We start from the raw sequence: 13,490 nt of genomic DNA, 5'->3' as shown, positions 1-13,490 counted from the left end.
AAATGGAAATTAAGGATTCAGTAATATCAGAAATCAACTAAATACATATAGTGCAGAATACATATTCTTTGCATTTTAATTCATTAGACAAATATTCTATTCTACATTGCTGACTTACGATCTTTAATGGTAAATATTGTCACACATATTCTCCACATATTCTCTCTACTATGAAAAAACAAGAACTTTATTTTAATACCTAGTTATTTAAGTAAGTGCAATTTTTTGTTGTTGTAAATTATTTCAGAATTAATTTGGCGTCTTTATTGGGTCTCAAGGAAATAAATGAAAAGAATGATTGAAATATATGAATTTAGCTAAATGAAACCATTGCCCCAATTATAAAGTTCTCCAGAAATAGAAATCATTCCTGGTCCTTGAAATTGAATCTACCTCCAGTACCTGTCTTACATTAAAAAAAATGGAAAATTTCATTTACCTTTAGTAAGTGGTAGATGAGACAAATACTATTTCCTAGGGATTTCTTACAGAATCAATGTGAAGTTGTTCATATGCTAAATAGGTATGCTATACCGTAAGGGGAATGAATATGTATAGAGGATTGAATGAACCATTTCCATAATTTTTCTCTCTGATTTTGCCACAATTACTGCCTCAGTTGGGCTTAGTATTTGATTTTTTAAAAAGGTAGATAATTTCAGAATTATATGCTAAACAGCGATGCTCAGACAGTCTTCTGCTCCAAGCTTAATGTCCTTCAATAATTTTTACCCAGATTGTGGAACAGGAGGTCAATTCCATCAATATAATATCTTTTCATTTTTTTGATAAAGGATTTGAAAGGGGAAAATTCCTTCTTAGGTTGGAATAATACTTTTGTTTCTTCTCAGGCTCACGTTGAGAGTCTTTTGCCCTTAACTTTAAGACCTTCAAATCCCTCAATTTTTCTACAGTTGATTAAGTAAATCCTTGAGGAAAGTACTGAGTGACTGTTGAGCAGAAAGCTTTTCAGGAGGCTAACAGACTCTGACCTTTGAAAAAGTTGTTAAATTAACTTGAGGCCTTTCCAGAGACCAGATTGTACAAAAGACCATGTCAAAATTTGGTATCCTCATTATCTAAAACACATCTTTCCCCTATGAGATCTGAGAATGCTGGCCCTTTTATCCCTGTCTTGCAAGTTATTTGTCATAAGTCTAATATCTCATTGGCACAAGACATTCAATATTGCCATGGCATGTGTGAGTCTGTGCCACTCACCAAAGGTCTTGAGTCAGTTATGATTAAAGATGTTCCTGACGTTGATAATCAGCTGCAGATTTAACCTCTGTATTGTACTGCTATCATATACAATGATGAAGCTCACCTGACCTCTGGTTGCTATATAGTTTTATAGTCATGTTTCTTCCCAAAGAGAGGAGAGAGAGAGAGAGAGAGAGAGAGAGAGAGAGAGAGAGAGAGAGAGATTTGACAACAGATTAGTATTTAAGTTCTCTAAGTAGGTAGTTTCTGGAAGGAACCACAGTATATTAGCTCTGGGTATATACATTTTCTTTTGATAGAATATGGAGTACTTTTGACATGAGTTTAAAGTTTCAGATTAACGGTTAATTTTCAAACTTATGGAAATACAAGACAAGATTTTAAAAGGTGAATATTTGTATGATCTAAAGAGAAATTAGGGAAGTGCAAATCAAAACAATGTTAAGTTTCCATCTCACACCAGTCAGAATGGCTATGTTCAAAAACTCAGGTGACAACAGATGACGGCAAGGATGTGGAGAAAGAGGACCACCCCTCCACTGTTGGTGGGACTACAAGCTTGTACAATCACTCTGGAAATCAGTCTGGCAATTCTTCAGAAAATTAGAAATAGTTTTACCCAAAGACCCAGCTATATCACTCCTGGCTATATACTCAAAAGATGCTCCAACATATAACAAAGATATATAATCCACTATGTTCACAGCCTTCTATGTAATAGCCAGCAGCTGGAAACAACTCAGTTGTCCCACAATAGAGGAATGGATACAGAAAATATGGTACATTTATACTATGGAGTACTAATAAGCTATTAAAAACAATGATTTCCTGAAATTTGCAGGCAAATGGATGGAACTTGAAAATATCTTGAGTGAGGTAATCCAGTCACAAAGGACTACACATGGTATGTACTGACTGATAAATGTATTTTAGCCAAAAATAAGCTCAGAATACCCACGATACAGCTGACAGACCATGTGAAATTCAAGAAGAAAGATTACACCAAACTGTAGATGCTGTAGTACTATTCAGTAAGGGGAAGAGAATAATCTTTAGGAAGTAGACAGGAAGAGGGAACTGGGAGGGAGAAGTGAGGAAAAGAGAGGGCCAAATCATATATATGAGAAGATTGGGGAAAAGTACAGGGGGTGAGGAATTTGAAAAGAGGTATGTAGCAGTGGGGAAGGGTGAACTAGGGTTAGCCACTAGAAAGTCCCAGATACCAGGGATCCAAGGGGTTCCTAGGACCCAACAGGGAAGATTTTAGCCAAAATAATTAATAAAGGGGACATAGAACCTGTAGAGACCATATCATGTGGATAGGCACAGCTCCCGGTTGAGGGATGGGCCACTGACCCACCTCAAAAATATTAATCTAGAATTATGCCTGTCAAAAGGAAATGCAGTTGCAAAGAGTGGAGTAGAAACTGAAGGAAAGACCATCCAGAGACTGCCCCACCTACAGATCCATCTTATGTGCTGACACCAAACTCAGACACTATTGCTGATGCCAAGAAGTATCCAGGAATCCAGTATAGCTGTTCCCTGAGAGACTCTGCCAGAGTCAGACCAATACATATGCAAATGTACACAGGCAAACATTGGACTCAGTGCAGGACTACATTAGAGAACTTAGGGCAAGGACTGTAGGAGTTGAAGGATTTTGCAACCTCATAGAAGAACAGCAATTTCAACCAACCAGAACTCCCAGTGCTTCCAGGGACTAAACCACAAACCAAAGAGTATACAAGGGGTATCCATGGCTCCAGCTGGGTATGTAGTAGAGGACTGCCTCTTCTGGCATCACTGGGAGGGGGCGCCTTGGTCCTGTGGAGACTTGATGACCCTTGGTAGGGGAATGCTAGGCCACTGAGACTGGAGTGTGTGGGCCAGTAGGCAAGGAGAAGGGAGGAAGAGATAGGGGGCTTGCAGAGGGAAAACTGGGAAGAAGGATAACACTTGAAATGCAAATAAATAAAATAACATATATAATGGGAGAGGTTTTAAAGTATGTTAAATAGAGTTCTCTACACATAAAGTGAAAATAGATTTACTTGCAAGGAATTTCAGAAGTGTATATGTTAATGTATTAGAATTTATATTCTGTTATAGAGAATGCATTTTGTAGTCTTTTAAAATAGGTTCATTAATTGAAAATATTTTCTTACAATATATTCTGTTCCTGGTTTTTGCTCTCCTAAGTCTGTCCAGTTGCTTTTCAACTTTCAACCTCCGCAATTGATTTCATGTCTTCTTTATCTTTCTCTCTAGAAAAATCAAATAGGTAAACAGACAAATAAATAAAATATAAACCAGAACAAAAAAGAGGAATACACACACAAACACACACACACACACACACACACACACACACACACACACAAATGAACACATAAAAAAGAAAAACAAACTTGGAAACTATAGTTTATTGAGAATATATGAGCAAAAGATCAAAGCAAAAATGCCTGAACAAAGCAATATGGAACAAAAAGTATAGAAAAATACATTGAGCTCATTTTGTGTTTATCAACTATCACTGGCCAAGAGCACTTGTAGAAACCAATTTTCCTTCTTCTTTTTAAAATTTCTTTGTATTGTTGAAGAGATGTAGTTGCATTTATTTATTTTATAAGTTGATATAAGTTTTATTTTGATCAATTTGGCAATAAGCTTGTAGATTTAAAAACCAATATTTCAATTCCCATACTAAAATTTTACTCAGAAAGCTTTTCTTAAAAAAAAAGATTTATCTATTTTGTGAGTGTTTTGCCTGCATGTATGTATGTGTACCACATGCATGCTGGCTCCTTTCAAGGCAGGAAGAGAACACAATATCCCCTGGACCTAGTTTTTGAAACCTTCTAAACTAGGCTATTGGCAACTGAACCTGAGTCTCCTGGAAGAGCAGCCTTCCTCTTAGCCCTTTACAAAGCTTTTATAGTAACACGAGAAATTATTTCAAAACTTGCGTAAAAAATAATTATATTCTTTGAGGTTAAACTTTAAACTTAATTTCTGGTTTCTGCCTGCACTCAGAGCTGACCCAGTCCCACGGCTCTTTGTACCCAAATCCCCTGGAGAAGACAGCTGTACTCTCAGAGGTGCAGACAATCCTGAGGGCTCAGGGGAAACCACTACTTCTGTTCACATTCTTGGTCCAAGAGGAACCTGCCTAGAACCCTCTGGACAGAGGAACCTAAGAGGAGTCAGGGACAGGATCCTTCTAGTCTCTGCCTGCACTCTGAGCTAAAAGTCAGTCCAAGTTGCACTGGCACACCAGAGAGCAGAGGTTAGATCCCCACTTCTGCTCTGAAGGACCTGCCTGGAACCCTCCGGACACACAAACCCAGGAGCAATTTGGGACAGGATTCTTCCACTTTCTGCCTGCCCCCAAAGCTAACCGGGTCCCACCGCTCTCTGTACCCCAGATCCCATTGGGAGAAAGCTAGTATTCTTGAGTGCTGACACACAGGCTTACAGGAGTGTCAAGTCACTATTGAAGACAGCAAGACCAACTAACATCAGAGACAACCAGATGGCAAGAGGCAAGCATAAGGAACCTAAGCAATAGAAACCAAGACTGCTTGGCATCATGAGAGCCCAGTTCTACCACCAAAACAAATACTGGATATCCAAACACATGGGAAAAGCAAGATTTGAATTTAAAAATTACATCTCATGATGATGATAGAGGACTTTAAGAAGGACATAAATAAGAACTTCAAGTCTCTGAAGAAAGAAATTGAAGATCTCAGAAGATGGAAAGATCTCCCAAGTTCATGGATTGACAAGATTAATATAGTAAAAATGGCCATTTTGCCAAAAGCAATCTACAGATTCAATGCGATCCCCAACAAAAGTCCAACTCAATTTTCATAGTGTTAGAAAGAGCAATTTGCAAATTCATTTGGAATAACGAAAAACCCAGGGTAGGGAAAACTATTGTCAACAATAAAAGAGCTTCTGGGGAAATCACCACCCCTGACCTCAAGCTGTATTACAGAGCAGTAGTGATTAAAAAAAAACAAAAACAAAAAACAAAAAACAAAACTGTATATGATATTGGTACAGAGACAGGCAGACAGGCAGATAGATCAACTGAATATAATTGAAGACAAAGAAATGATCCCACATGCCTATTGTCGCTTGATCTTTAACAAAGGAGCTAAAACCATACAGTGGAAAAAAGATGCCTTTTTTTACTACTGAATTTATCAAGGGCTTTAGAAGATCAGATCATTCACCTCTATAATTCACTTACATAAATATCTATGCTAAGATCTATAAAAATAAATGTATGTGAAATTTATTTTTAAACTACATTTATTTATTCTATGTGTGTGTATATGTGTGTGCGTGCGTGCACACACGCACACACACAAATGTGTACTTTGTATATACATGAATGTCACCTGTACTAGTTGGTTCTCTTATCTTACCACAATGATCCAAGTGATTAAATTCAGGTCAGGAGGATTGTTGTAAAGCCCCTCACCTACTGACTTATCTGGCTGGCCCTTTTTGATTATGTTTAAATGATACCATGGTTTAAATGTTAAGAGCCATGAATTAAGTGAGATGATGAGATTGCCTTCTAAGTAGTACCTAGCACATTTATTCAAAATTCTGTTGAGCCTTCTACTAATTTGAAATGTAAGTAAAGAAATACATCTAATAAAAATTTAAAGTAACAGAAAAGTTAAAATAGCCAAAAAAAAAAAAAAAAAAAAAGAAAGAAAGAAAATCTGTATTACTTTGAGATTTGGCCATGCAGGTATTGCTCCAGTAGAAAAGATTCTGTAATGATTTTTAGCTTATTTTTATTGTTTTGAAATCATGAAATTGCCTAAGAATACTTCCTTTTTATTCTTTTCTTAAAATTCTATTTAATCTTTTTTTTACACTCGAGAATTTTTTCCCCATCCCAGTCCACCCTCTCACTGTTCCATATCCCATACCCCACACCCTACCAGATCTCCCCACTCCCTGTAGTCTCCAGTCTCTTGAGGGTTAAGTGCATCTTCTCTGACTAAACCAAGACCAGGCAGTTCTTTCCTGTGTCGGTGTTGGGGGCCTCATATCACCTGGCGTATACTGCCTGATTGGAGGTCCAGTATCTGAGAGATCTCGGGGTCCAGATTAATTAAGACTATTAGTCCTCCTACACGGTTGCCCTCCTCCTCAGCTTCTTCCATTTTTCTCTAATTCTACCACATCTATCCATGATTAAGGGATGAAAGTCATGACGGAAAGATTAAGGGATGTTATAGATGTAAGAGAGATATGTTTGTAAGTCTCTAAAATATAAAGAAGATTATCTGATCGAAGTATTTTATCAATAATACCTGACACAAAACTCACCTGGTTTAACTGGAATTATCCAAATTTTAAGATTTATATAAACATTATTCTTCTTAGGGAAAAGGAAGTCATGGAATGGTTTATGACTCTTTTTTGGAATATATGTTACTAATCCTGTTTGCTGTTAGTAGTGCACTGCTATGTTAGATTCCAGGGTTCAGACCTTAAGGCACTTTGGAATATGATTACATTCTCTCAGCAATAATATAAATTTCCTTAGATTTCTTTTGCTATTATCCATTCATCACAAACTTCCCAGGATTATGCTTTAATCTGAGTTACAGTAAAATTTACCAAGGACATCCTGACCGTGCAGAAGTACAGAAGTCCGTAGCTCCTGTACAATCATACATGGTAGATTCAGAGACCGTGTTTATGATTCTTAGTTTACTAAATAGCAGTATTTACACCTCACTTTAGTCTTCTCTTTGTGTGTACATGTATACATGCACATAAACATACAAACATACACACACATACACACAAGCACACGCATACACATTTTATCTCTGACCTCAAAAAATAACTCAAAATTTCTAAAATATTTATTAGGTGCACAAACCCATGTGACACACAGCAGATCTCTAGGACTGTGTTTTGTGACTCTGTGAGAACAGGTAGTCATTTTAATAGCCTATTCTTTATTTCATGTATTTAAGTTGAATTAAATTTTTTAATGTCTTTCCTAGGACTAAAATTAGAACACTAAATCAATTGGAGTGGGCTTATAGAGGTAGCCTGAGTATTTTCAATTATGCCAGTACTATGTATAGAACTTCCTAGAACTTGGAAATAATTAAAATATAAAAAAATGAGTGTATTCGGGAAATAATGTGCCAATATTGTTCCACATTTGACCCTTGGATGGTTACTCTTTTATTTAAATTCTACATTATCTCTGTTCTATTTTATATTGAGTAGCAATGAGAACATTATGTTTCAAAAATTATGGCTTTAATTACCTCTTCCATCTGTCCAGAACAAAATGAATGTCAGTGCCATTCAAAGGCTACAAGTGTTTTAATTTCATATATTAAATTTAAGTATTGATGTGTATCATCTTGATTGCAGAGAGAATATTACAATGAAGGAAGTGTGTGCGGTACTTTTGGTTTTGATTTTCTTTCTTTCAAGGAGGGAGTCTTTGATTACAGCCTTGAAAATGTTTGTAGCTCTTCGATTACTTGTGGAGAGTAGACCGAGGCTGAGAAGAGATTCAAACAGAATCTGGAGTAGTTATCCTTGAGCAATACACAGAACCTTTGCAGTGGGGAAGCAGAATGGTGTTAGAAGTTTTGCCTATGAAGCCCGATACATTGCAGTTTGTATACAATTATACCAAATATTTATAGTGTGATTCTATCTGTATAGTGTGGCTCATCTATAAAGATTAGGAAGAGATAGCTCTTACCTCACAGACACAGAAACAGGATAAACTTGCTGAGATGGATATGAGACTATAAGCATGGAGTGGTAGTGCTAGAATGTGAAAGATCATAGCTGTCCTTATAGTTCAACATTGTGCCTACCACGTTACAGAAAAGTGAGAAAGAAAAGTGAGTTTTTATAAGTGATGATATTCGAATATATCTTCATTTTAATATCTATTTCTTCCTTAAAAGATGTTTTTGTATGCCATTTCTTTGTTAAATGTTGATATAATTTCCTGATGAAGAAAAGTTGATCATGTTTGCACTTACAATTGTGGATGATCATACTTAGCCTGACACATTGAATGAGTTACACAAAGATCACTGAGTAGTTTTAGCTACTTTAATGACAAACATGATGTAAAAATATCACAGAGTAGGGGAAGACATTACAGGAACTGTATAATAAATTGGTGGGAAATAGAGGAAAATCTACTCTATGAATACACCAGAATAAAAGGGAGAAAGAATAGTTGAAGATGAAGTGAAAAATTGCATAAATAAAACCTTAAGGAAGGTTAGAGTCAAGATTTGGTGAACATGTTGTTATAGCAGAAATAAACAATACGAGATAATATGAATGAGTTTTTTCAGCACAAAAGAATGGTTTAGAAACAAGAGACTAATGACAGGTATGACTTGGCTCTGTGATGGTGTACATGCTTAGGCTTTCCCATATGTTCATCATGGAGTAAAAGCGAAAAGTAACTGAACTATAGCCATGGGTAGGATTTGTAAGATTTGCCTCAATTTCCAGATAGTTCCATAAAACAGATGATGAGTTAAATTAGAATATATAGAGAGTTAGATAAATATTAATATTTTTAGAGTATTGAAGTGTTGTCATTGAAAATAAAGTCAGGACAATCTACATGATGATATGCTGGAACAAAACAAATATAGATACATATACATAAAACATATAGACAGATAAAACACACATACACAATTTAATATTTCACAAGGATTTTGTAGATAAGGAAAATTTATGAATGACAAGCAAATGACAGAACTAAATATAATTTGCTTTCATTCTGCCAAACTGAACTGACAACAAACAAACTCACCTGGGAAGGATACTATTCATATTTGAAACCTTCCTGATAGGATTTCCAGGTTCCATATAATAATGTTTTAAAAGCTTTAACTTTCACAATGATTATTGTATAAAACAGTTATTATAAGCAACATATTCCAAATGATTGGTAATTTACTTCCCTTTCTTTACCTTCAGCAATGAAATATTATTAAGCAAACATCACCTATAGTGACTGTAAGCATCATTGAAATTTTTACAAACTGTTTCTCTTTCAGTCTTTTCTGAAGATACTTGTTTATACAACATGATTTTTATTTATAATATAACTGTTATATTCACATGCATAGAAAACATGATGCTATCTTCATCTTTGGTAGTAAAGAGTCTTTCATGTCCTCAAATTCTGTTAAATGCTGTATTGATAAAGATTTTGTCCTAAACTTAAGGAATATCCATGATAAACACTATATGTTAAATAATCATTTAAAATTAAGTAAATTAAGTAGGTGTGGTAGTGACCACCTTCAGTCTGGCTCTCTAGAGGCAGAGGCAGGTATAGCTCTGTAAGTTTAAGGCCTGACTCATCTACACACTGAGTTCCGGGACAATAGGGGCTCCACAGCAATATTCTGTCTCATTGAACTGTTATGTAAATGGACAGATGGATAGCTAGGTCTACAGATAGATAGACAAAAAGAAAAAGGAAAACAACAACAAAAGCAATTATGTAAATGAGGAGAGCTCAGATGATGAAACTGTGTACTACGAAGCCTGAAGATCTGAGTTTAATCCCTGGAACCTTTGAAGCAGTAAGATAGACTCATTTCTCTCTAGTTGTCACCCGACTTCTACATGTCTACTGTGGCATGCATGTGTGTCCCTTCATGACACATAATAAATTTTTAAAATGTTTATAATTATTAGTTTGTACAAACAAGTATACTTTAATAAGAGTAAGGATTAAGAGAAAAAAAGAAAAGTAAAACATATGCTTGTGAATAATATGAAGATGTGTGTGTGTGAGTGAGTGCGTGCGTGTGTGTGTGTGTGTGTGTGTGTGTGTGTGTGTGTGTGTAATTGGATAGGGATTTGAATGGAAAAGAAAGCAGCAGAGAAGAAAGAAGAAGCAAGAAAAAAAGAGTAGAAAAAGATAATGAGAGAAATAGACAAAGTATTTTCGGATTATATTTTGGAGAGAGAGAAAGACATGAAAGCACAAAGGGGACTATTTGGGCAAATAAAAGGGACTAGGAAAGTTGACAAGGGCACAGAAAATGGAGAGAATAAGGAAAATAATTGTTAAATCACAATGAATACAGCAAAAGAATCATCATACCTGCACTAATTTAAGTTTAGAGTAATCTCTATTCTATATATAATAAACATTCTAGTTTCCAAGATAGTGTTGATGGCTCTTATGAGAGTAGATAAACCACATGACCCCAGCTTTCTCTATATGTCTGTCATTTCTTCATTGCCTGTTGCCCCAGTCAGATCAATTGCAAAGCCCTGCACATCACAACATTGCACCTTATTGTGTTCCTTGAATCTCATTCCTCCCCCTCCTCCTTTGAGAACACTGCTTCAATTCAGAGGAAATAGCTACAAAATATTGGGTCTTATATAATTTGTGCAAAGTTTTATGATACTTTGTATTGATTGGGATCTGATAGAGCTTTTAACACATTTGTTTTCAGTTGGTAGACCAGATGAAATGAGGGCTGAGACTAGTATGGGTAGGTACGAATACCACTTAGTTAATACATGTCTTTTCCAGTCTTCATCTGAGTATCTGCAAAACATTCTGATAGCATAATCTTAAGCATTACTACATTATACAAATTCTGCTCTGATATTGATTATCACCAATACATAGTATAATAAAAATAGCAAATTCAGATCATTACTTTCCTACAGCCATTGTTGACTTTACTATATTAAATGATTTTTAAGGATGATTCTCAGTCTATCTCTTTATTAAGTAATATTTATCTATCTATCGTCTTCTATCTACCTACATACTTATATAGATTATGTCAAAATTTTTCTGTTTCCTATAATATTAAAGTCTTCGAGTTAGTACTGCTGTGATGAAACTTCATAACCAATGGCAACTTGGGAAAGAAAGAGTTTATTTTACTCAGTTTCATATAGCAAAACAGTGATGGCAGAAACTCAGGCAGGGCAGAAACCTGAAGCTGCCTCTGATTCAGGCGCCATGGAGATACACTCCTTACTGTTGCTCTACATGTTTTACTCGGCCTGCTTTCTAATAGAACATAGATTCCCCAGCTCAAGATGGCACCACACACAATGGACTAGGCCATTCCTCAATCATTCATTAATCAAGAAAATGCTTTTCAACTATATCCCTTGGAGGATTTTCTTTCCTTTTCTTTCCTTTTAAATTGTGGTTTTCTCATTTCAGATGATGCTTGGGTCAAACTGCCATAAATCTGTCCAACACAATTAACCATTATCGGCTTGACACATAATCACATTACCATTAAGCCACAAAACTTTCCTTCCTATTCATCTTCAACATCTCACATTAAAAATATAAATAGCTTAAGGCCTTACAGTCTTTGCACATTCAAACACATTAAAGGCAGTAAAAGTTCACTTCCTTTAAAATATCCAGTATCTTCCCCTTCTCCTCAACTCCAGCAGATGGGAGAGCTAGTCCTGGGATCAGGAAATCAGAAGGGCTGGCTCTGTCTCTTGATGACTGAAGCATTCAGTAGCCTGGCTGGGAGAGTGCGGGAGAGCTCACTCTGGTGGTCAGGGTGCAGGAGAGCTGCCATGCAGACCAACCCAGATACTACCCAGACCCAGCAGATCCAGGACTATGAGTTGGCCCATCCCAACGACTACTACATCTATGAACTACTGAAGGACGTGAAGGGGCCAGTCCTGCAGATTTAAAGTTTCAGAATATCCATGACCCAGGATAACAACAGGATATCTGAGAGAAGTCCTTGTGAGAATCCAATATGGATAGTGTAGCAGAAATCTCAAACCAGATCATTGCAATGAACATTTTCAAGTAAAGATGTATAGAAAATTGGGATTGGACACTAAGATTTTGATACTATGTTGAGTCACTTTTTAGGCATTCCATAAAGCTATGTGTCATTTTTACCTGTATCTTATTGTTTTGATGATGCCATCATTAAATATAAGATACCATGTGATGCCCATTTTCCCTATGATTTTTAGGTATGTTTATCAAAAAATATTGTTATCATCTAGCCATAAACAAGCAATGTACAATGATATAAAAAAGATATTACAATAGAGATTTTGTAGCCTAAACTTTTCTTTTAAGTTTCTAAATATAAATTATTAGAGTAAATAGGACAGAATATAAAAAGTTATCCTTTTGGTGAAACAGTATCTTTTTATGATCATATAGCATACTAAAAGTAATAGAATAACTACTCACTTCAATTTATAAATATTCTGAGGTGGATAATTAGATCATTCAGATGAAGCTCACATTCAGCAGTAATCTTAAAACAATTTATATTTTTTAAAAGTAAAATCCAACTAAAATATGAAAAACAAAATCAATGATGATTTTCTCTTTTGTCTGTCACAGGGTCCAAGTTTTCTCTCTGAGGCCATTTTTCCTAAACATGCAACAAAAATTGAAGAACTGGATCCATCTTTCAACCTTCATGAAGTCATTACTAAGGTAGGGATGCCTTTGTTAACTCACAAATAGAATGCGAACATTATTTTTGTTTGTTTGTTTTTTATGCTACTGTTGTTTATTTGTCTTACATAGGAGAAAGACAAGACAATGCTTTTATAAGTAGTATAAATGATAGCAAAATGTTTGGAAATGAGATAAAATAAAATTTTATAACAAATCAATCGTTAACGCTTAACCTAAAATCAAGTTGTTTTTTTATTTGAAATGGACAGGTACTTTAAATGGTCGTCAAAAAAGATTGTCTAACTTATCTGTCCAAAGTTTTCTTTAATACATATATTTCATTCACTTTTAATTATTCAATTTGTGTGCATATGCACATGTGTCATGTGATGATGGAGTGCAAATTGTAGCTTTCTGAAGTCAGTTGTTACTTGCCTTCTCCCATGTGGTTCCGGAGTATGAAACTGAGGTTGCCAGTCTTGGCAATAGACACCTTTACCCACGGAGCCACCATACTCACCCTATTTAATATATATTTCAGTTCCAGTGTAAGAAGAACTTGCTTTATTGGACAAAGAACTGAATTCGTAATATGGCACGTTTCCTTTTTTTTTATTGGATTTTTTTTCCCCATCATCTCAAATGTTATCCCCTTTTCCAGTTTCTCATCCTTAAAACTCCAATCCCATCCTCACTCCCCGTTCTTCTATAAGGGTGTTCACCCTCCCAAACCACCCTCTCTTCCCGCCTCCAAGACATGACATTCCCCTCCACA

The 13,490-nt window shown here is 35.7% G+C and overlaps 1 protein-coding gene across 5 annotated transcripts in view; it reads left to right on the top strand.

Annotated features, from left to right (window-relative positions):
* Naaladl2 (N-acetylated alpha-linked acidic dipeptidase-like 2) overlaps positions 1–13,490 on the top strand; it is a 1,352,651-nt gene that overhangs the window by 1,138,185 nt on the left and 200,976 nt on the right. For all 5 annotated transcript variants that reach the window (XM_039103971.2, XM_039103968.2, XM_008760899.4 and 2 more), the window contains one exon: positions 12,656–12,751. In XM_039103971.2, coding sequence (XP_038959899.1) covers positions 12,656–12,751 — 96 coding nt within the window. The remainder of the gene's footprint in view (positions 1–12,655; positions 12,752–13,490) is intronic.

The sequence above is a fragment of the Rattus norvegicus genome, chromosome 2 (genome assembly GCF_036323735.1).
Source record: "Rattus norvegicus strain BN/NHsdMcwi chromosome 2, GRCr8, whole genome shotgun sequence".
Classification (NCBI taxonomy): Eukaryota; Metazoa; Chordata; class Mammalia; order Rodentia; family Muridae; genus Rattus; species Rattus norvegicus.
Note: the sequence above shows the minus strand (reverse complement) of the source record. Positions and strands in the feature narration are given on the sequence as shown.